Source organism: Etheostoma cragini, chromosome 13 (genome assembly GCF_013103735.1).
Source record: "Etheostoma cragini isolate CJK2018 chromosome 13, CSU_Ecrag_1.0, whole genome shotgun sequence".
Classification (NCBI taxonomy): Eukaryota; Metazoa; Chordata; class Actinopteri; order Perciformes; family Percidae; genus Etheostoma; species Etheostoma cragini.
This window is the reverse complement of record NC_048419.1, coordinates 3,134,458-3,160,389: the sequence shown is the minus strand read 5'-3', so window position 1 is coordinate 3,160,389 and position 25,932 is coordinate 3,134,458. Positions and strand designations below refer to the sequence as shown.

At 40.0% G+C, this 25,932-nt stretch overlaps 1 protein-coding gene across 5 annotated transcripts in view; it reads right to left on the bottom strand.

Annotated features, from left to right (window-relative positions):
• The window catches only part of LOC117955259 (protein turtle homolog B-like), a 105,441-nt gene that overhangs the window by 58,771 nt on the left and 20,738 nt on the right, over nt 1–25,932 (bottom strand). For all 5 annotated transcript variants that reach the window (XM_034889622.1, XM_034889625.1, XM_034889623.1 and 2 more), the window contains exons 2-3: nt 21,306–21,497; nt 11,015–11,161 (exon numbers count right to left, since the gene is read on the bottom strand). In XM_034889622.1, the coding sequence (XP_034745513.1) occupies nt 11,015–11,161; nt 21,306–21,497 (339 nt within the window). The remainder of the gene's footprint in view (nt 1–11,014; nt 11,162–21,305; nt 21,498–25,932) is intronic.

The following is a 25,932-nucleotide window of genomic DNA, read 5'->3' as shown; positions in this document are numbered from 1 at the left end:
CCTATAATGAAGACAAAACTGCAATGGTAGCTAAATCTTGCTCTAATCACATGTATAACACACTGTTTTGACAAAATATGTGTTTGTAACACATACCAGAACTGCTGCAATCTATGGGGGGGGCATAGGGATTCCCCTCCTGATGCTGGTTGCACAAAATGTAAACAGCGGATCCACGTGCGTAGTTGGAGCTTGGCAGTGAAATCACCACTCCAGTTAGGGAATGCAGATGGAACAGATTACTGTTGCATTCAGAGCCACAGGTAAAGTGAAGGCCTTTTGTTTAGCAGTAAGGCGCACCAGAGAACACCAGTGTTGATATTTACATTTTAAAAGAACCCTTCTGACACCATTTGACATCAGAGTCTTTGAAGGTATGTTCTCACATGGTTGCAGGATTCCTCCCTTGGAAGCCAGGTGTACATAATAGCAGGCGACCGACCAGTCAACCAGGTTACCAAGAGACTACCCAATAATGCATGTGTGTAAACATTTGCCTTGCTTTACCTTTGTCCTCTGGTTGGCTGCACATGTCTCAGGGTCACAACTTTAGATTTGTACCACAACAGAAATAAGACGATGGAAGTCAGGTAGCAAAGGAGTGCTTGTCACATTACTGAATGGGAAGAAGAGCTGAGTAATCAACACACATGACTTTTACCCATGGTATAAAATTAAATACACACAGTATAGAGAAGGTTTATAAATTAATGTCTTAACATCTAAATACCCATAAACTGCAGATAAGGTTTTCCACCTTGCCTGTCAAGGCTTTCACACTTCAATCATGTATGCTTCTAGTGTTGTGCCAAGCATGCTGCATTTTGTAAAACCATTTTTCAAAATCCTCTTTAGCTCAGAGGTCTTCTAGATTATGAAGAGGGATGATCATGCAAGACAGTTGGCATGTCTTCCTACCATAAGCTGTGTTTTCTAACTACCCCACCCCCATTTAACCTGAACCAATCCCATTCAATGCACACACAGTGTGTCAGTGATTTAATACCCATTTTGTCATAATTCCTGTTGTGATATTCTCAATCTAATCACTTTAGTCCTGAAGCTGATCTGCTTACATGTGTAATCCTGTAGCCTGTCAATTGCCAACATGTCATTCCATCTTCAACCATAAGCCAGACCATAGTGCTAATTCCTTGCCACAGAGATGGTGAAAGAAAAGACACTCCAACCATGCAACTTCTTAGAGATATTTTTCTTCTATTGATTAATTCAATATTTAAGAAAACAGAAAAGGTGTTGGGTATTCCATCTTGTTTTTGGATGATTTGCAATTGCTAAAGGACAAAGGGTGTTTCATCAACATCAATCAGATAGTTTCTGGAATTACTTTTTATTGTAATATTATCGTTAGTTTTTTAATTTAATTCAAAACTTTTCCTTTTTCAATGATGGTGGTTTTTCATATCTTATTGCAACTACAAACTACATACACTAAACACTATTTTAACCATTCAGCTTTACCATTTGCCAGAGTTACATCATTGTCGTCAGGTGAACTGCAGTAGGGAGCAGGTACTATTTTTATAACTGTACTCTGTGGTGCATTCAAGGGCACTTTGACTCCCAATAATTGATAGCCACCCTTCCCAACGCATTTCATTCAGAAGCTATGTAGTTATTACATTTCAAAAGACACATAACAGGCAAAAAAGGATGATGTGAAAGCTATGGTGTCTTTCGTTATAGCAAGTTAATTCCAAATCTCATATACTGGGGGTCACTTGAGTTTTTACCAGAGAAGTCTTGACGGATAGGAAATTGTTTGAATTGTGTCATTAATGATAATTTTCAAGTACATTTGAAGTGTATGCAGGTTTAATACTACTGTACATTTCAGTACAGTGTAATACATTTAAACCAATGGCTCCGAGGAAACCTGTTGGAAGTATTGCAAACATATTGGCAAATTGTGGTGTGTTATATGTGGTATGACTGTCCTAGTTGACTGAAATGCAAGACAACCTGATCTGTAAGTTTGCCATGCTTGCTAATACTGTACTATTTGCAGGTTGAATGTGATCATAAGTCATTCTTAACTGCATCCTGCCATGCAAAATCTGCAGACAATGAGATGCAATTCATAAATCTACCATGGCAGTGATTACCATCATGGGGTCAGGACACCAGTGACCTACTCTGAGCAGTGGCATATGTGACAGGATATAAAATGTTAGTGCTAACTGTGCCTCACTGCAGCCACTGGCATAGTGTTGGTTGGGTGTCTACAGAATCAAACGTCAATCAAAGATGTTTCTGTTGCTGTTACAACTACCACAATAGGCATCACTCTGTATCACTGTAGGAGGCCACATTACTTATCTACTTTGAAAGTGATATCTTTGACTTTGTGAGGTCTCTCTATACAAGCTCATGGGTTCAGTGGCTCATTAACTGTTTTTCTCTGTTAATGTATTATGTTAGATTGGCAGATGGTGGTATTCCATTTGCTCATGTTTTAATAGGGCTGGGAATATTAATGCTGAACTGAGATGTGACCAACTACTATTCAAGCCCTGCTGGCATGGAGTGTTTTCCACAGCACAGCAAGTTAAAAGGCATTGCTAACCTGTTGGTTAGGTGTGTTGGTTTTAACCAATCACAGTAAGCACAGTACGCTATCCTGCAGCTCTTTATCTCAAAGCTCACTGTCTGTCCTCCAAAACAGATAAATATGAACATGCCAAGTCAGTTTCCAAATAAAGACGCTCCTCATAACTCCAAAACTTGCCAGAGAATCCTCATGTTTTTAACTTTCCCTAGGTATCAAAGTAATCTCATATTAGTTGTCTGTAAATCTATGGACTAATTCAACATACTCTAAATGCTCCCAATTTACCAAAATGTAAAGACATTAAAAAAAAAGACTCAAGTTGTTTACTGACTCCATGGCAAAATTATACTTGCTTTTCAACACCCCCAAAGCCCCCAATTGAGGGCCTCAAACTAAGAGCATGATAGAAAATAATAAATAGCAAACAGCGGGACATGGCTGGTATGGTGGGTAGCGGCGGGCAGGGTGACAATGGGGTGTTCAAATGACACTTGTTCTCCTAAACAAGGAGATCGTCATTGATGTCACTTTAGGTATAAGTGGCGTGCTATTTGCTCTATTTTAATGTCACATATTTAATTCTCATATAGTCTCAAGGCTAAGGCACTGCTCTTGGAGCATCTGTTTTACCGGACAGTATAATACAAAACGTCTCCTTTCCCGACTAACACAGAGTCGTTACAGGAACATTGCAGCAACGTTGTAATTTGAAGATGGTGTGACAACTAGGGCCAGAACGATATATTGGAGGGCCGATATTATCAGCCCATATTAGGCATTTCCAAACTATAAAAAGGGAAAAAACACCCTTTAACCATGTAATGAGTGTTAGCGCTGCATAGTTTGTCCACCAGAGGGCACTCTACAACTTCCCTGGTGGCAACACTTATTGATTGTTAGGGTTCAAACCGCGAAGCGGTAGAAAGAGTAGAAACATGAAATAACAACTGTACATAAAATAACAACTTACATAATAACTGTAAATGGTGTGCATGTGCTTCTATAGAAATATGAACCCAATCGGTCACATGGGGGCCACATGACTTCAAAAATGCTATGCGCTCTACAAAAGACCCTCTAGGGCCATTAAGGTCCACCTAGAAAAGTTTTTGGAAAAACAAACTACACCGTAGCTCTGACTGTCACCAAAGTTTGCAAACCAAACAGTTTTTATATACATACGCCACTAGGGTCTGCTCCAAGCACAAGATAGGTGAGTGGCATTGCACACATTTTACTATAACTCACAGGTTCATTGTCCATTCATCACAAATCTCCCAGGATATATCCTCATAAGCACCTGAACCACGCCCTGAAAGTTCCATTCAAATTGAACACCAGAGGGCGCCATAAAAGCAAACAAACTGCAGGTGATATTGCACAAACCAGGCTATAAATGACTAAATGTTTGTCCAATCAACACAAACCTTCCGGGATATGTCTACATAATGACCTCACACATACACTGCAAGTCTCATTCAAATTGACCACCAGGGGGCACTTTAAATGCCGAATAACTTGACGTGGAATGATGCAACTCAAGGTTTGAGCTTGGAATCGCAGCTTGCGGCTTTATTAGCAATTGTTTTTGTGTTGGTCATCTGCTTTACTCACATCGCGGTAAGCTGGACTGAGCTCCATATCACACTGAATTGAAAATAACTGTTTTTGACAAATCTGATTTTTAAATCACCAAATATTTCTATTGGTATCAGCCTTAAAAATCCTTTATTGGTCGGGATGCAGGGACATGCTGTGTTTGTAGGAGTGGTGACTTTCTACTTCAATCTCTCTTTTTGTCATCCTCTTAACTAATACAGCCTTTCTAACACAATGAGGATACTAATATCCTGTAACATAACAGGGGAAAACTGCAATAAATTATATTTCTAGGTGCATTTATTCATGCAACAAATTCTTTGTCAATGCAAAACACAGAAGAACATTTGACACTTGTTAGCATCAGGCAATCAAAATGTGAAACAAGCGCAAGTGGGGCCAGCACAATGCATCATACAGAATATTATTATTCGGTGATATCTTAGACTAACTGTGTTTATTGTAGTCTGAAATAAGTTCTAATTAAAGCTGTATGTAAAATCTTAAAATACAGAAAAGTAGGTGTGTTAACTTGATAGATTTGGGGGGTGATAACTTTGTCTTGGGGGTTTGGACACTGTGCTTGTTAATCCGACAATATATGTGATAAGCAGTGGCCAGTGGTCAAATCCAAATCTATTTTTAGACCATGACAAGGAGGGGGCATAATGTCATTTTATCCCTTTTTCCTCAACGACTTCAACCTGCACTTTGTTTTCATGTATGTGTTTGCAATCCAAAAAGCTCCCAAGAGAGAAAAAGAAGGAAAAAGTAAAGTAGGAGAGAGAGCGGTAAAGATTGGGGAAAGAAAGAGAAAGGAAACCACCATCAAAGAGGAAAGATGGAGGGAAAGGCTGTTGTGCAGCATTGAGGCACTGCAGACTTCTGCAGCAGAATACAGGGACGGCAGCAGGAGCATGTGCTGAAGCTATTTTAGGGGTAGCTGTTGAAGTCTAACCCTGGGAGATATGAACCTTGCTTCCTTGGAATCACCTCATGCTGGATTGGGGCTTGCACAGTGAGGGAGAGCGAGCAAAACAGTGGGAGTCTAAATCATTTTAGAAGGAAAAAAAAGATAGAGTCATGCCCCAAGAAGCCAGAAACTGGGATACTTAGTTCCAGTGATCTTCTTTGTTCATCCATAAATTCTATTTCTAAACTACTTAGAGGGTAAAAACTGCAGATCTTGCAACAGCAATAACTTAAATACAAAAAATAGAAGAAGAAAATTTGCTAAAATTAGTGTAAATGTAGTGGATGTAGCATCAGTGACTGGCGTTGTGGACTGGCGTTTTGAAGCGTTGAGTTTGGCAGTTTAGCCGTTGCCATCTTGGTTTCTTTAAACCAACGATCTTTGAACAAGAAGGTGAAGCTGGGTAGAACCACACGGCCAGGCCAGTGTTGTTTACGGTTGCACTGGTGCTGTGCTAAGCTAATTAGCAATTGAGACTATGCATCTTTTATGTAAATGTATACTGAGGAAATTGTAGAGTCATTTTCTAATAGACTTCTAGAGAAACACTTCTTTTTGCAACCAGTGGAGTCGCTCCCTGCTGGAAATTAGATAGAATGCAAACTTTATTTCATTTATTTCTGGTGGTATTCCTTTCAAGTAATATCACAATGGGTTGCAAAATAATTACATCATTCTTACAAACACATCCTCTGTTCCTGCTCATCTTTTACTCCTTACACACTCTCCGAAAAGAGATTGAGGGCAAAATAGGTTCACAGGAATGGAGCATAGGTGTCAATTTGTAGAAGGAAAGCATCAGAGTGGTATAGCACTCTCACCCACAATCTATATGCATCTCACCCACAATCTATATGCATCGCTTACTTCCTCAATGCCAATAGGGCTGACAGCTAAAGTGCTGAGAGTAATCACTGACAACCACTGATGTTTGACAGTGATAGGGAGAGGTGGGTTGCAAATGGGGATCTATAAATAGCAGCACTGCTGGAGCTTCATGCAGCATGAGTATGTAGCAGGGCCCTAAACCTTAAAGATTCTGTAGTGGCAATTCCTAAAAATATAACCCACACTTAAACATGGGGCTAGAACACTTAGCTAAGCATTCAAGAAACTTGTGCTATTAATGGACAGGTAGGTATTCACAGATTAACAGGTAGTGCAGTACTGAAGGATGTACACTGCAGTTGTTGGTTCCAGCTGGTTCTCTGTGACTGTATAATATCTACAGCCTCCCTGCACAGTATTGAAATAAACTGGGGTGAGGATGTAAAGCTTGGGTGGACTCATCTACTGTAGATGACATCTCATAGATCACATTAAAACCCCATAAAAGGTAAGCCTGAAGAAAGTTCCTTTCAGCTCTATTTCCGACAGGCTTCAGTGCCAATGGAGCTCTTAAGGCTCATTCATCTTCTCAAATCTATGGTGAAAAAATGGGCATGTACATGCTCAGTCAACTACGGAGGACCTGGGCCTGTATTTGTCAAAGTGCCGAATGACCAGCCAGTTTGAGAGAGGGGGGTGCAACTGACTTCTCATTCAGGAAAAATGAATTGATATAATTTCTTTTAATAGAACGGCACTGTGAAATATTACAAGCAGCAGTTGCTTGGCTGCACTGAGTGCGAAACAGCGACAGGGGTTAATGACGATAAAATAAGACGCTGTATAATTTTTCCAATGTCAATCTCATCAAGAAAAATCTGGTCTGACTGTGACTAAAGGCTGGGCATCTTTATTTAGACAGACATTCTTTTAATTTTATTTTCCTCTTAAATGAATAAAGTCTCATTCTTCACGTGGAATTAGTTTGATATTTGATATGGACCTGACCAAATCATTTAGAAGCATATCTTCTTTGGTGACTCCACGATGACTTCCACAGCCATAGACCATTGGATTCTGTGCATCCACACATCTGTCACGGTGCAGAACACACCACCCCTGCCATGGAAGACTGGACATCCTGACTTAACTGCTTCTACCTGCCAGCCACGCAGAGGCAGGGTTTTTTCTCCTGTCTAGCTGCATGCGGATGACAACAGCAAACAGTAAAGCGGCGGGGACTCCCCAGGGCCACGGTGCCCTGACCCTGACTCCGCTTCACTACTGTTTCTCCGAGTATTTAAACAGGCCAACGTCCTTGGCTTTTGCAATCTCGGCTGGCTTGGGAGTGGATCAGGATGTTGCTACAACACTCAAAACAGCTGCTGTCATGCAGGGCGCTCCCATGCCGGCTCCATGGGAACTTCCATCTCCTCAGATATGTTTACATTCTGACAATAAAGGTAAATTCTCTGAAAGCTTTTTGGTGCTGCTGCCCATTTAATGCTGGCCCGCCATCACTGTTACACCGACACGACTGATGGACCACATAACTCCCAAATATATATTACTTTATCTCATGTTTGATTTATTTGATAATTTATCCCTATAGTTTAACTTGCACATTACGTTACGTCTTAGATTTTCTTTTTCTGTTTTTTTGTAACTACATTTAATAGCATTGTTTCACGGAGCACATGGTCCAAGATTTTCATTTAAAACGACTGCTGTCAATGTGTGCATGTGTAATGGGCATGTGATACTAAATAACTTAAATGTTGGCTACTTGGATACAATATTCATATTAATAATATTGCCTTTTTTTTAATGAACTAACAAGGTGCAACCATCTTTTCTCAGTGTGCAGGTTTACAACACATACCATGTGATACTACTGTTTTTAAACCAAGCTACCTTTCAGTTTTATTGGTACACTACACAGTAAGTTTCTTCTCATATTGACCTCCCACCCACACCTTCACTGACATCCAGCTTTGTCTTTTTTTTCTTAGTGAAAAACTGAAATACTAAACACACTGCAAATTTAACAGAGAATCTCTGATTTATCCCATCGCTTAAACAGATCTCCCATTCAAAAAAGCATCAGGGGGGACACACTGATTACAGTCAGACATCCCGTACATCCTATTTGTAAAGCCTTGTAGTGGGATCATGTTTCACAGCTGGACTCATAATGTGAGCCTGCAGTTTTTTAATAGTTACCTCCACATGCCCAAAAGTATGGTAGATTTAACATTCCATTACATAATTATTGTAGGACATTGATATTGATATAAGACATTGATATTTAAGACATTGGCAATGCTTCTTGGTTTGATATCTCTAAATACAGACATAATGTCATAGTCATAGTTGCAAAGTCCTGTCTAATTTTCGTCTCATCAGAGATAACATGAAAAAATCATTCCTCTTCGGCACATATCTGACCAAAGTTGACCTTGTCAGCTGTGCACTGTACGCCACTGACTGTCTGACTACTAAACCTGATAGGAGTGCCGTGGCTCATGTCTGAAGTTGCAACAACACGCTAAAAGACTGCAGAATGAATGATAGACATAAAAACCGAAAGAGAACAGAGGCCGAGGAGGAAGCCTGATGCCTTAAACACAAAGTCAAACAGCACAAGAGCAACCATGATGAAACTGAGCTTATGTGTAGGGACCATGTGTATGTGTTTGTGCGTGGGGGCGTTTCTGGTCTGTCTGTTACCACAACAACTAGCATCAACATATGCCGTCTGATTAAGTGTCTTGATGAATGCTTAAGCTATCAACAGAAGGCAAGAATAATTGTTTCTGTGTTAAAGTCCCATGAGCGGGTTACTTATTTTATACTCAGGTGTTTGTCTGGTGCTCCTCTCTCCAGAGACAATGGCAGTGACAGAGCATGTAGGGGGGTGCAATGTTTTGCTCAGGGTCACCTTTGTCAATCTTCCGAGTAATGACACCGCCACCGTGAGGCCAGTGAGACGCCACAACAGTGAGCGATTAATCCGCCAGGGATACTTTGGAGTTGTTACTATGGGGAACTTACCTTTGACCCTGTAGGTCAACGAATAGTAGCCCCACCCAGCTGACCACTGTTAGAAAATTGGACATTCATGCCCAGAAGAAAATAATTTTAGTTTTCTTTGGGTCAAGAACTTTGGTCAATTTAGTGAAGCAAAAGTTCCAAGTGTTTGCTGGTTCAAGCCCCTCAAATGTAAGGATTTACTGCATGCTCTACGTTTCATATCCCTATAAACTCAATATATTTGGGTTTTGGACCCGTATTTGGGATTTGAACCAACCAACTATTTGTTGGTTGCAGCCTTAACGGTGATTTAACATAGTACTTTAACATAGGATATCTGCCAATGACCTATACAAAAACAAATCCTACACAATACTTTTAGACTTAAATGTTGCTTAAATATGGACCTGATGGACTGAAATTAAGCTGTAGCTAATCAACCTGACACACCTTGTTTTTAAGAGCTACATGATCCAAATGCTCAAAGTCCTAATTCAAATATATTATGTTAATATACTAAAACTAAAATTATTGATACACTGTTGAATGAAAGATTAACTGGAGAATGCATCTCCCATACTCCCACTTGTGGTGTTGCAGACTGGAGCGTCCTCCCACACAAACAATCTTTGACGAGCACTGACAGCGGCTGCAGACAGAGCACTTAAACAAGGCAATAGCCAAGTTTCAATTTGGCCTGGTATCAAGTTACTTGCTGAATTAGTAGTGTATTGAAAAACAACCCAGCCCTATGGAGAATTGATTAGCCTTAAATTAAAATCATTATAATATTTTAATAATTTTAACATTAGCCTCAAAATTTCTGATTTGAACATTTAATACATATAGTGCTAAAATGTGTAAACTCACACACCCCTCATTGCCATGAGAAAATCAAAGAAACATAAAGCCTATGTACAGTGACTTGCATATGTTTACACACCCAGGCTGAATTTGATTAAAAAGAGAAATAAAAAAAGATCTTCTGGAAATTGACCTTAATGCCTTAATAAAAAAAAAGGAAAATCAAACCTTTTAAGAACACCAATTGTCTTAGTGAATGAATAATGTATTGTAAATAAATAAATGTTCTCCCTTAAAGTACAGAGGGCATAAGTATACACCCCCCTATGTTAAAGTCCCATAAAGGCAGGCGCATTTTTATTTTTAAAGGACAATTATTTCATGGATCAGGATACTATGCATCCTGATAAAGTTCCCTTGGCCTTTGGAATTAAAGTAACCCCCCATCATCACACATCCTTCACCATACATAGAGATAGGCATGGTGTTATTTTAGTTAGCTTAAAAGCTGGTTTGATTTGCACTGAGAGATGATTTTATGGAAAGTTCTCCATGCCTATTTCTATTGAAAAAGGTGCGTTGCAGAATTGTGCTGTTTTTAACAGTTTGGACTTAGAGAGAATAAAGAGAGATGGCCTACACTTAACCTTTTCGCAGGTATTTTGTATTCATAGTAAGACTGATGTTGTGAAGTATCATTATAGGATTGTCTAGAAATGTATTGATTATCACAGAATTGGTTTATCTGATATTATCTGCAGCGTAAGCTATATATCGTGGATCGTGTGTCAAGGTACCCTGGGATTCCCACCCCTAAAATATAAATTATGTACAGTATATATAAATTATGTATATTTTTAAATTTATTTTACAGATTCATAGTGGCTTATTTATCGTATCACAGTAAGTTTACCTAAGTTTATCCAAGTCCATATCCTTGTGCAAATGGTATTGAGTTGACCTATAAAACCCCAGTTGTCTGTCATACTGTCTGTGTTTGCATTGTGTGCATATCTTAAAGTGAGAAGGGCGTTTAAAATGTCTTACACTTGAGCCCATCTTTACTAGCTGACACCACAGCTGCTAATATTAATAACCCTAATATCAATATACCTACTTGTGTATCTGTATATCACATATGTACACATATTTAAGTCTGATGTTTGTATTAAACCTTATCAATAAAGCATGCTAACTGTGCTTACCATTGACGGTTAGATGTACCCAGCTGCCGTTGTGAAAGGTGTTATACTGTTGCTCCAGCATCAGCACCTTACACTCATACCAGCCTTGGTCGTCTGAACGCACGTTCTCTATCCGCAGGGAGGACTTGCCGTGCAGACTGGCCCGGCCTGGAGCAGAGAGACAGAGATGAGGTGTCAGCAGAAAGGGACACAGAGAGGTGAGAAAGGACGGGGGGATTGAATTTAATGAGGGGAAATGAAGGTAAGGAAGGAACAGGTGAGAGGTGAATTAATAAAGAAGAGATGGAAGAGATACCTCAGATGAATTTTAAAGAGAAAATCAACCTTTGAACAGTTCAGATATAAACGTGCAAGGATCACAGAGTGTCACACAGTGCAGACCCGTTTCCAAACAGAGTCAATGCTGCAACAACATCAAAGTAGAATACCCAACGCAGTTGTGTACATACGCAGCGAAATCTGCCACTTAAGCCTCAGTGCAGCTGAGATGTCCTCATCTCCATGTGTGTGGCGGCCTATTTTTGAGATGCACTGAGGCAAGGACAGGTCGTTACTTCCTTTGAGGAGTGGGAAGTGGCCAACATGACAACAGAGCAGCCTCAGGGATACACAGGAGTCACAGTTCATCAGAACAGATATCATCTTTTCACTTGGCCAGCATAGAGACAGGAATTGCGGCATTTTACTTTTACAGCTCAAAAGCTGAGAGAAGGGGGATTGATGATGTTGCTTTGGGCAATCTGGCAACTGGATCATAGCAGATGGCGACTGGCAATAAGGGCTAAACAAAGGGCTTTCAGGGAGCACAGGCCGGCTCAAAACGTCAGCATTATCAAAGCCTGGCTATCCCGCATTAATCCCCTCACTCTGCCCTATCCTCTTCAGTTTTGTGGGTATTCCTGACTAATTTTGTTTGCCTTCCTAAATCCCCTCTGCAGCATGACAGTCCAGGTAAAAATATCAGCTGCAGTGGCAGCTGCCTCAATGAGTTAAGGTATGACAGTCAAAGTGATGTTTGTCCCCTAGCCTGTATTTGTGTGTGTGTCTGAGTATGTGTGTCCCAGTTAGCCCATTTAAATATCACATCATATTTGTCCTGCTTCCAACCATGTTGGTCTCCTCTCTTGGCTGACTAGAAAGAACTGAGAAAGAGACTCCATGTTACTTATTGAATGTGAACTATGTATTTAATACACTTTATACATTCTCTATGTATCCTCCACCATCCACCACTGTGTACCTGCCCTTAGATTCCATCTCTCTTTGTCTGAGGGTAAACAATCTGTTCAAACAGAAGTGGATGTCCTTTTTGGACTTGATGTATTCAAGTAGAGAAGTTAATGAACAGGAAATCACGCATGAGTGTGTCTGTATAAACACAGGGTGATATTCTGACTCTCACTTACGATATCACAGCGTAGTGGTGCTTCATTTTCACATATGGCACTTGCTTTGCCCACGCTAATCTCTGAATTACCCGGTGAATGTTTATGTAAATCAAGATGCTGATGACTAGAGACCATCTTGCGATGGGATCACACCAGCCGCACCGGTGGCTGGTGGGATCCTTGAATACAGACCTGTAGAGTTTCCTGACTGTATCTTGCACGGTTGTGACACTATTGCCAACAGACAGAAAGACAGATGGACAGACAGACAGCATATTGTAATTTTAGAGCCAGTAATGATTGCATCCCGCCCATATACCCGTTTGATCAATCGCGAGTCATTCACAGCTGTCAATCATGATGTTTCAACATGTTTTTATGGCAACTAAACATTAGAAAAATCCAAAAACATCGGCAGGACGAGAACAACCTAAAAAGACAGACACTATCTCCCGGGAAAATGTGATTGACGTTTTTAGTTTGGCTTTTGTTCAATGCGCTAACACAGAGGGGGCGGGGTTTATGACCGATACTACAGTCAGCCACAAGGGGCAGATCGAGAAGTTTTGTCTTCAGTTATACAGTCTATTCAGCAAAAGAAATGTATATTAAAACAAACATTTGGATGATGTTCTTAGGTGTGGGAATCTCTGGGCACCTCACAATTTGATTCTAAACTGATTATCGATGCATCTCGATGCACAAAAAAAACAAAAGTCAAAATTAATATTTACACTAAAATTAGCTGTTTGATCAGTTGTCATACTGGTTGCAAACTATTGTCTGTCTGTCTGTTGGGGGTGGGAATCCCTGGACACTTCACGATTTGATTCAAAATCCAACAATTCAAATCTAATTTCTTTATGTACATTTCCATGCATGATTTAAAAAAATATATACATCTAAATCTGAGTTTTTAGATTTTGACATATACAGTATTTGTTTTAATGAATTTCTTTGTCTACTGAGGTTTTTCTTGTGTAGTAATTCCATGCTTAAGCCTTCAACATGCTGAGTCCCCTTCTCTCCTAGTGATCTTCCATGTCAGAGGCTCATGTTTAAAGGTGGAGAACATGAAACATTAATTAAGAATTAATTTTGTTTTCCCACCCCTACTGTTCATATCCAAAATGTATTTGTATTGGTTCACATCCCTTACATAAAAACACATTCCTATTTTTCATCATAGATCATCTTGTTGGGTTACAGTGCATTACCTCTTTTCTGTACAAAACACTCAACCTGTCAATTAAACGACAAACTGTCACTTTAAAAAGCCAATGTCTAAACAATCTGCTACATGATTTTTGGGATCACCAGGTAAAATCAAGTAGCTTTTAATAAGCACTTAGAATACAATGAGTCAATGCTATTAAACATTCTGACTGTTTTTTAAATGTCTTTAAACAGGAAGAATAAGATGCTGCAAGATCAACTCACACAGAAGGTCAAACAATATTATATATGACAACCCTGTTAATGATGTATTTTACATTTACCACCAGTTGCTGACATGGCCTCCAGGCTCTGTGCACTCTGGGGACACATCCAACTCAAATATAAACAGAAATAAATCTCTGCTGTTGAGTCAAAACACCATCAGTGGTATGATGCTCTCTGTTTGTGTGTGTTCACCGCAGCAAGATACATTTCCCACCTCTGACAGCTATAGTCTAAAGCTATTTCGAAGCATATGAATGCAGATTTTACTTTTGTTTTTCACATCAGAAAGTTAGCCTGACAGCCTATGTGAAAAAGATATCACTGGGAACGGGATATGCACACATATGATTGAACATCCTTTTCAAACTGTGGCAATAAGGAGGGAGCCTATCATGCAACTATGGTACTTTTATTCCCTCCTTATTTAAGCAAAGCACAATCATGCAGAAGAATGACATTGACTATCTATTGATAGAATAGGCTAATTAAGTGTATACTTTCTCTTTTATACCCAGTGGAGCAGTGACGGTGTCAGCATGTTGTTTTTAAGCCCGGCAGGGCTATTTCCCTGTTAAATCTTTTAATTACACAATTCAGTGACAGAGTTATTTCTCAGGCTCACAGTATTACGCTGGGGAGGAGCCCCAATTTATTCAGGGGACAACAATCCTGCACTCAGCCAGAAAAAAGGTGACTGTATTATGATTAACGAGTATTCTTATGCATATATACAGTTCGGCCACACAAGTGGCTCTGTAGGCTGTACCTGGAGACAGCGTTGGTCTAAAAGCTCAAGTCAGCATGCCTACTAGGGGTGGGAATCACAAGGTACCTCACGATACAATAAGATACACTATGTATGGCTCAGGATACAGATGATAACTAACTATGAATTAGGGCTGCACTATATTTTGTTTCTTCTTTGCGATGTGCGCATGTGCAATAGTCACATCATAGGACGAATGATGTTAACGCTCCAATTGGTGGGAATCTCAGGGCACCTCGCGATTCGATTCTGATTCAGAGGCCAACGATTCAATTCTAAACCGATAATTGATGCATCTCAATGCAACCATTTATTTATGTAAATTTCCATCCGTGATTTATAAAGATATACATATAAATCTGAGTTTGCGGATCACTTAGCAGTAGCGCCATCTTGGAAAACAGTCATGACCAGTCAAACGACAAAAGCCCTCATGTAAACATGAACACTACTGTCTTATAAACTATCTTTTTAATACACTGTCTTACAAAGTTCTCAATGTTTCGGTTTACATGTAGGGACCCTCATTATGCTACCCAAGTGTCAGCGGTGTGAACCGGCCCGCCTCAGCTCTTCTCAAACCAGCTGATGCTGTTGCTGCGACTCAGCTGTTCAAGTCTCCAGAGGCTGGTTTTAGAACGTAAGAGACGTCCCCTGTTTCAACAGCCAATAGAGAAGTCAGCTGGTCAAGTCAGCTATAAACTGTAGAAATAAAGTTATCCGTAATCCTTTTTATTTCTATGTTGCAAAGTGTCAGCTGGTCGAATTTTTGAGAAATAATACATTGTATTCGCTGATCCATTACTAGAAATACAGTTGTAGCAAGTATCTAACTAACTAACGTAATCAACATTCATATTTAGACGCATATTTAGAACCAATGATATATCCAGTACAAAAAAAGGCTAAAAGTCGGGGGATAAAACGGAAGGAAAAAGAGTTGTTTCTATAGCGATGACACACCGTCTTGTGGCACTGGTGTAAACTGGCAGCTTTCAGAACTTTGCAGACTGGTGCGTTGCAAGCAGTTGCAAGTTTCAACTCAACTTGTCGCAAATCTTCGACTCGACTTCGAAGATTCGACTCTGAGATTAGCAGTCGAACTTTAGAGATTAGTCGAATTAGGCTCCTTCGATCCAAGCGTCAAATATTCAGCTATGTGGTGTCCTCACTGGACCTCACAACTAGTCTGGAAGACAATCATAGCCCAACTTACACAAGTGTGATGTGGAAACTTGAAGCCTCGCACACACACACACACACACACACACACACACACACACACACACACACACACACACACATACACACACTAAAAATGGACTTTTGAAATAAACAATTTTAGCTTTTTCATTGATTCTGTTTTTTTCAATGATAGAGAAGAAAAAGAAATTTCAACAAGCTAAACAAAAAAATTGGGGTGACAAAATTATTTGAAAAAGAGTATTTTTGTTATAAAAGAGAAAAATCAAAGCAACAATATTTCTGCACACACAACCCCATATTAATGGAAAGACATTATTATATCTCATATCTTATATGTCTTCAATTCACAGTTGGACTATACAGCCTGAACTGTAACCATAGAAAATGTAATAAGTGAAACTAATCCCTCAGGTAGCAGAAGCAGCAGTCAGCAGGACATTGGTTCATTGAAGTAATTATAACACAACTCCACCTGTTCCTACAATCTTGTTCTATTCAGTTAGTCTACCCCACTTCTTGTCTCTTTTATCAGCTTCCTGCAGTCAACACATGTCTATCACCGAGCTCTACTCCTCGTGATTGGTGTTAACTGTGACAGCATAGAAAGGATTTGCCTTGGGTCCACATTTTCAACTTCATTCTAAATAAAGTATGAACCCAACCGAACAATTACATTTTTTCTGTTTCATGAGATCAGTTTTATAAGATGAGAGCTAGATCTGAATCGGAGCCCAAAATATTCTGCATAACTTTGGGAGAAGGGCAAAGCAGCCTGGTCAGCTTCAGAGAATGTTGGCGTAGGCAAGTCATTTTAAAATGTCACCATTCTTCTGGACCAGCTTGGAGCTAGTCACATTCAACAATGTAATTTGCGAACACTGCTATTTCTTTAGTTTTTCTCTGTCCCTCCATTTCCCGTTTAATCTTCAATTTCTATTGCTTTCTTCCTGCCTGGCGATCACTTTGGCATCCATCTCTTCCTTCTACACTTCCACTCTCATGGGAATGTTTCATACTTGGTCTGCCCCTTGTAATCTCACGGATGTTTTCTTCCTCTTCCTCTCTATAAACAATAAGACAATGGCTCGTTTGAGACCAAGGGCAGACAGATGTCTAGGAAACAGTGCCCCTGTTGTTGGCTCGACTCGTTAACCCTCGACATCTTCCCAGTCTAAAGAGGGCACAATATGAGCCTCTTTGTATCTCAGCAGCTTTGACTGTGACCTGTGACTTCTTTCCATGATGCAATATCATGGTTGCAATAAAGCACAGTGGGATGTTGGTGTTTGCCAGCATCCGACTATGGAACTTCAGAAATTTCACTGGCGCACTTTGAAACAAAAAGGTGTTAAAGGCTAAAGCCAGTGATGTGTCTCATCGGACTGAAAACACAGCAAAAGGAAATTTACAGTACAAGGACCAAGCAGAAGTTGCGTGCATACTCTCTAAAAAACAGTCAAATGTATGTCATTGATATTTAAATAATTGCATTCTTTACTGTAGATCCCCATTCTATATCTAATAACAACCAGCAATACATGACTGACTGAATGATAAACATTTTCACTATAACTAAGAGGAAGAGTAACTGAGGAAGAGCCCCTGTCAACTTTAAATGTGGGTTGGGGTCTTCAGATGGGCCTAGGGTGGGTTCCAATAGCCGGTTACACTTTGGATATGGTTTTAGATGGCAAAACAAACAAGTTTGTTCAGCTAACAAATCTCTTTTCAAACGTGCAATGTAGGTAACAGTAGGCTTTTTTTAGCCTACTGGCATCAGTTTAAATGACAATTGCTGCAGTTTTATTAATTAACCTTACAAGAATAAAAGGAAACTTTAGGGAGTTGTCTGGGTAATGTGCTTCCAGCAAGTAGGTGTCTGTGCTCAGCCAAAGATTGTTTGTAAGGCAAAAGAAACTTCACTCTAAAATGCCGCATTTCCCTTGCATAGTACGGCACAACTCCACTCAACTGGACTTGCCTTTTTGGTTGTTTTTGCCATTAGAAAAGGTTGTGGATAGACTCTGGTACCTGAGAGTGTTTTTTACTACCCACTTGTTCAAGGTTCCAAGCTAGCATAGCCGATACTACAAGGTGGAGTACAAACACTGCCGACCACTGATTGATCCGAGAGATCCGTCACTATCGCCAAAAGGGACATCCTGAACAAACCCAACATACAGTATTTAAATATCCAAGCTTCCAAGCTAGGAACCACAATTATTTTATTAATTTGACCCAGATTTACTGGGACTAGGGTGAAACCTAGTACATGGCTGGCCAGTGTTTGGTCGTTGTGCTTAATTTTGGCCAAATTGTTACAAGGATGGTATGCAGTGTTTTTTGTAACATGACTACCATAAGAGATTATATAAAGTGAGCTGGTCATTTTTGCATATTAGAGGCCCAACAGGGTGATGCAGGACCCGCTGGTATTTGACGGAGTGCAATTGAGAAAGAGTTGGAACAGCCCTGTGTGATCAATCTCGCTGGCTGGCTAAGCACCAGAGACTCACCGCCGCTACACACACTGCCCAGCCCAGGCTTCTGCGGGGGGATCAATGCTCATACAATGTTTACCTGATAACTAGTCTATTTCAACGTTTCATTTCTGGGATTACTCTATCTACAAGTGCTTCTGTTGGGGCCTTAAGTCTTAATAAGACTAAGTTGGTTACGTAAGGAACAGCAGTTATTTTAAAATTTGAGACGCAGTTTTTGGCTGTACTGTAGCTACAGGTTGTGAACAATAAGAGGGCGACAGTAACACTAAAACCTGTGTCCGGCTTCTTTGGTCACAAAACGTAATAATAGATTTGACCTCAATTGATTTGAGTCTCAGTTTTAGATGAGTTAAGTTACTTGCAGATGTTGAAAGCTGAACCTATTTACATTGTCATCAGGGATCTGGCAGGATTTGTATTTAATAAGAAAATTTAATATAGTATTGAATAAAGTCTATTGGACTTCAACCCTATACAGTATGAGTCTTACTCATAGGTGGACTGGCATACAAACACCAACTAAATCATGATATGATCATGTCATCAGTTTGGTGGCTCAGTCCTGTTTCCAGGTCTACTATTTAGACTTTGTTAGGTTCATGACAGAATACTGTAACACATAATGGTGTGATGTTTGACTGTCCTCGGGGACTGTGGTTCTGCTCTTTTTGCTGTGGTCAGGATTCTGTAACTCAGACCATCGGTTCCGAGACTCAGCGGGTATTTGTGCTCAGCGATCTAATCAATGGAGACTGAGTGAAGTGTGTGAGAATGCAGAAAGATTATAAAAAGCTTCTGCATTTTTGCCACAATCTTCTAATCTGTCAGACTATTTTTCTTCCTGCTGCAGCAGGCAGGTGGGCTTTAAAATGTTCCTGTATCCAACGCAGAGAGTGGCCAACCAAGCTGCCTTTCAAACAGATGTGGAGATTAGTAGCTGCCATGGTAATGGTATAATGTTTCTAATTAGAGTAAACCTGTCATACAATAATCATGCAATATATCACTTCAAACGTATTTTTGTAGTACATTTTGGAGTGAATCGGAAATTGCTATCATGGTATAACACTCAGAAGGCTTGAAGACAAGGGACATTCTGCACACTGCTCTTGCATTACACTCACCATTGATTAAAGAAGAGAAAAAAGTGTAGATTCATAAATAGTCACTCTTGTTGAAGGTGCAGAGGGGCCAAAACGTTAGTTTTTGTTAATAAATGATGATGCTGCAGCCAGAGCGGTGTTCTTTAAAGATTTCTTATTTTTAACGCACCTGCACGGAAGAATTTGTTAGGCAAATAAAAGAAAAAATAACCCCCGGAACGCTCAGAAAAGAAATGAAGTAAGTCTTTACATGATCCAAAATGTTTGTGGGTGCTTCTTGCATTGGCTCATACTCACACAAGGGATACTTACATTTCATTTGTTATGACATGAATGAATGCATGATAAAAGCTCTCTGACTCACACAGTATACCAGAAGGGGGGATTATTTCTGAAATGTAATGATCAGAGGGAAGGAAAGCAAAAGCAGGCAAGGGGAAAATCTCTCTCCCCTCCCCAGCAAGGTTTACCATGAACACATAAATAATCTGAGGTGGAAAGAGTTGCTGCCTCCAAAAGAAAAATGGCATCTCATTAAAGCTGGCTACATTAGTTAGTAAAACAGTTATTACCATCTATACTGGTAAGCACATCACTGATCAAAGACGGACCTGTCGAGAAGGTTGAGGGTTTAATGTCTTTGTTTAAAAATCCTTTTTACCAAAACAGAGAGAGGAAGAAAAACAAACAGCAAAATGTGATTCTATGCACAGCAGCTGACTTAGTCTAAGAAACTAAGATTCGGTAAACATGTATCTACACCATGCCAGCCATCCACACACCAATACATCCATACACCACCCATACACACATTTACCCCATGTATGACTTGTTCATTTGTACATTCAACCACACACCATTTATTATTTATTTTATTTTGTTTGTCTATATATGTGCATTTTTTACTTTATATGTCACCTTTTGTTACACAGTATCTTCAGAAATAAATGAATAAAAATAATAAAAAGCTAACTCAGTCTGAGGACAATTTCCCTGGTTTCACTGTGACAAAAAGTATGCACATTTATCATTGAAACTCAAACAGAAGAGTGAAAATACTTTTTTCCCCGTGGAGGGGGGCTTTAAAGAGCAACCTGATACAAGCTGAGACGTGTTCGTGCTGACCTCCAGTGGTTTAACCTCTCACCTTGCTGCAGTGACGTAGACGTGTACTCTAGGGCACAATTAAAAGCAATATGGACTAGTGCAATATCCAAAACACATTCCGAATTAAGTATTGTGGCGATATCCAGAGAAGTGACAGCCTACAAATCGTATCCAACAGACAAAATCTTCACAAAAATCAATCATTTCTTTTTTTTTTGTACTTTTGTATTTTTCAATGAAAATGAGAATAATTATACAAAAAGGACCAATATCGTGAATCTTATCGCAATCGCAATTTTAGTCAAAACAATCACAATAAGATATTTTCCTCATATCGGGCAGTCCTACGCACTGGTGTGTAAGAACACTGACATCAATGTTGTGTGTAGTTACAGGTGCAACAGAGCCCAATTCTGCCCACATCCGACCACAGCCAACAGATTCCACAGGCAGGACATCTGACCATCTGCCCTCCAGCCAGTGAGGGCAGTGATAGGTTGCCTTTCAAAATCACTGCTTGCTTGTTTAGGCAGTATGGGCGAGACAAATTAGAGTTGCGAGCACACGAGTCAGCCGTGCACCAAATACTAACAGCAACCAATTAAATCTGCATGAAATTAATTTACCGATTTCATTAACTGCATGTGTTTATACGTGAATTTTAAATATGAATTGTGTAAAAAAAATGTAAAACCAGAATGGGAAACAGAATTGTTAAAACAAAACCCAACCCTACTGCTTGCAGTCTGAATGGGACTGCTTTTACTATCTTACCAGCATATTCCGGGTCCACATGAGGAGGGTAGAAGCGGAAGTTGATGAAGAAGGGGATGGGCATTCCATACTTGAACCACTCCACCACATAGGGCTGGCCGTTCAGGGGGTGGGACACGTCGCATCCCAGGATGACGTTCTCTCCTGCGCGTGCCGTCACAAACTGGGGCTCGTCTAGCACTCCGTGGGCACCTGGGTGACAGCATTCACAGGTCAGCCTGCTCCACAATCACAGCTGATCTGCAGCTGTGGCTAAAAGCCCATTTTAAGCCAACACATTTGAACTCTAGATTAACATGAAAAGAAAAACAACTCTTCAATATTTCAAGTTTGTTTCGGCATTTCACACAATAACGTTGTATTTGTCTTACATTTAGTGCTCACATAAGTGCCTGTGAAAACACCCTGTAACCACAGAGCAGTAGAAAAGAGAAGAAAACATAAATAGATGTACATATGTGATTTTACTAACTAAGTTAGTAGTGTTGATGGAATATAAATGACTAATTCCCGACACTAATTACAGTACAAACCCATTATAACCTTTACATTTGGTTTTGTTTAGACAGTATGGGCGAGATATATTAGAGTTGCGAGCACACAATCAGCCGTGCACCATGGACCGCAGCAACCAAATACTAACAGCAACCCTAAAAAATAACAGCTATTCACTTTTATGCGATTGATTAATCCTATTTCTGGATGACCAACATTAGACCTGTACAAGCTATCTACTATTGTTCAGTCAACAGAGCTGATTCTACTAGTTTAACAGAAACAACACTGTGCACATTAAAGATGGTTCTGATTACAAAGAAATATAGCCAAAGGGTCTTGAGTTTAACCCAAAAAGTGAGTGTTTGTGTGTGATAACACACACATTTGCTAAACTACAAGTCCCATCACTCAGGACAGCACAGACTGCCAGTGGAAAATCCAATACAGAGCCAATGGGTTGGGAAAACAAAGATTACTGGCACTTGCAGACTTGTGACACGTGATTTATCTGGCCAGAATCTTTTTCATCTACTTCGTCTGACAGAATGTGGGCTGACAAAATCATAAAAGAGGTAACAAGACACTAATGCACCTGATGTTCAATATAACTTGGACCTTTAACCTTTTACAAAAATAATTCCCTCTGTTATCTCAGTGATGGAGCAATCTCAGTGAAAGTGTGTGTCTGTAGGCTAGCTGCTGGACAGGCACATCGATCCCAGGCTAATTACTATGTAGCTTGGCTTCATGAGCGGAAACCCGGCATGGTAGCATTTTACCAGTCAATACGGTTAATCAGATGTCCTCGGTGATCGTCCCTCTGTGGCCTGTAAGGAAGCCAGGCAGGCAGCTACTTTCTCCTGCACACAGAAGATGGTAAACTGCCTACTATCGCCGCTCATTAGTGAAAGCAAACAGTGTAAGGCGTTGTGTACAGGGAGCCAACAGAAATGTATCTATTACATCTGCAAACAACGATGGCAAGGGCAAATCACTAGTCGTGGTCTGTTATTTTTTAGCACTGCATACATGTGAGTCAGCAATAACATTCCAAAAGAACTGGAGTCATTTATTAAGATTAGTTAAAACTCATCCGACAAAACTCTCTCTCTCTCTTTCTCTCTCTCTCTCTTTATATATATATATATATATATATATATATATATATATATATATACACACACACACACACACACACACACACACACGCATATATATACACACATGTGTATACAGTATATATGAACACACACACAAAAACACACACACACACACACACACACACACACACACACACAGGTACAGGACTCAATACTGATATTAACATTTGGGTGTTTAAAACTTTTAATACTTAATTGGATCGCAAGATAGTATTTTCTTAAACCAAAACAACAATCTTCACGCGGACCCCTATGGAGACTATGGAGGTACAATGTGGTGGGGGGCTGCAAGAACTGTGATTAGTCAACTTGGGTTGCTTGTGTTTTCTGTGCCTATTGACAGTGGAGTTGTTAAGAGTGAAGTCAACATGAAGCAAGTTGAATGAAGGTTCCGTTATCTTTCTCTTTTTAGTAACACAGATCTTGCAAAGCCCTCTGCTCACTGTGGTCACCCATCCCCATCACAGTACATGGCGTACATGCAGCAACTGTAGGGCGGTAACAACATGTAATCGTTAACCAAATATGAGAATGTTGACCAATGAATGCTATCAATAAACAATATTATTACATTTTAACGAAAGAAGTAGTTTGTTACTAGGGGTGGGAATCCCCAGACGCTTCCCAAGCTGTACTATCTATTTCTTAACGGCTAGTTGCTAGTGTAAACTAAGCCGAATAAACACACCAAAAGTGAACTAAAAGGCTTATTTCAGATCTAATGATTGTGGATTATATAGCAAGTTTTGTCTTTGAGCTTTTGGGGTGTTATTTACTATCTGCTCTAGCTGTTCCAATGTTGTATGCACGGCAAACACACAGCTGACAACCTCACAGCTAAACAGAATTGAACATAGGTTTCGTGTCAGAACAGCTGCGGTTAAAGAGGGTCGGCTATCAGTCAGAAAAAAAAATCTCAATTAGCGTCCCTAGGCAACAGTGGGGAATACTCTATGTACAGAGTTATTGTGAGGAATATAAAAACTTTCAATAAAGAGCATTTAACAGAAATGCATGAACTGACGCAGATCTTATCACTCAAATAAATCTTTTCAAAATAATATAAAATGTAAAATTCACCATTGTATGTAAAAACATGCTACACATTCATGGTATCAATTAGTTTTTTGTTTTTTCAGTTAAGAAAAAAAAAGGGACGCTGCAATAACTCTTAGTCTAAAAGGGCTTAGGCAAACAGGAGGAAGACAATGTTTGGAATGGGACAGGGAGGCAGTAATGTTCTAGGCTATCTTAGTCGACACGTCTTTCACAGCGGTAGCTGCATGGACTGTATAATTTAAGCCAAAACATCTGGATCACACCCTAAATTGGGTTTTAATTAGTGATTTGATGCTATAAAAATGGGGGGAAACAAACACCATGATTGACAGCTGTGATTGACTCACGATTAGTCAGACTCTGCCTCCAACTTTACAAGATGGCAACACCCGTATCCAGGATATTTGGCTTCACTTTGTACAGTGGGAGCAAGTGGAGACGCGTTGTCCATCTTTGTATAGAGCCTGTGGTCCATCAGCAGAGGGGCTGTATGTAACAGCTAGAAAAAGGTCAGGAAGAACAATTTACTACTTAAAGGATGACATTCTGCTGAGCTTCAATCCCAGCACGTGATGTGTCTCCATTTTGCAATTACCAGGATGTGCTTGATGTGGAATAGAGCAAACAAATTACATTGCGGTAATAATTGAATATTCAAGGCCAGCCGTAAATGACATGCCTTGACAGTTTGAGCATTCAAATGCATTTTAAGGCTGCAGTAGGAAAGCATGAAAGGCCTCCACAGGCACCTTGAACTAAGGTCAATATGGAAAGCAAATCATTATCTAGATTTTGCACTAAACTAAAAATGTTAATCTTATACGTAGGCCTATTTTTTATTGTCAGTCTAATGAAACAAAAACACTTGCAAATTCAAAGTGAAATGTAAATGCTGGCTGAGGGGGTTAAGAGGTACAGCACACATTAACCATTTCAACAGCACTGCAATCACTTTGAGCCATACAATGGAATATAAATATCTCTGAATACATTATCACCATCAAGGCCTATCATTTCATACAGTAACCAGTATATAGCCGTCTTATGTATCATATGTAGAGTATATTACATCACTGAGAGGCTGTGTGTATCAGAGCATGCATGTGCTCTCATGCTTGCCGGCAGGACCAGATAATAACAGTGCTTTTCCCAGCGGTGAACTCCCCTCACTACCCCACCCCCTCACTCACTCAGACACACACACTACCTCAAGCGGCGCTAGGCGTTGATTGGCTGCTGGTGACATCATGGCAGATAGCAAAAAAACAGGCCCCTTAGAAGGTATGACTTCACTGTTTCTAACTGATGAGAGGGAGCGAGAGAGCAGAACACAGAGAGCGAAGCCACAGCTAATTTGCCCATCCACACCCATAAGGGTCGAGCTCAGTTACAATCAAAGACCCAGGGGAGGGCACGAGGGGACGCACGAGGACACACACACACACACACACACACACACACACACACACACACACAAGGTGTAAAAGGGAAGGGGAGGGTATGTTTGCTGGGTATTTGTGATTGTTGCCAGGACTACTGTTACACTAATCAGGCTGCTTTAAAGCCACCATCAGATTGAAAATATATTGCAATATTATTTCAATCAGAGGAGACGCCACTAGTGAGCTAAATGCATTTTCTGTGGATTTTTTTAAGAGCTTTGGTGTCGACCCTGTCATGGAAATCGATCCATAAGGTCAATTGTAAGTATATAAAATATATATATATATTCACACACACACACACACACACACACACACTTTGCCTTCAAGACAGCATCAATTCTTCCCATTACAACTGCACCCAGTTTCTGAAGGAGGACCTCTGCCTTGGCCATCACCTCCAGGACTTCTTGATCTTCTTCATACTGAAGACAGTTCTTAATGCCCTTGGCTGTATGTGCGGGGTTG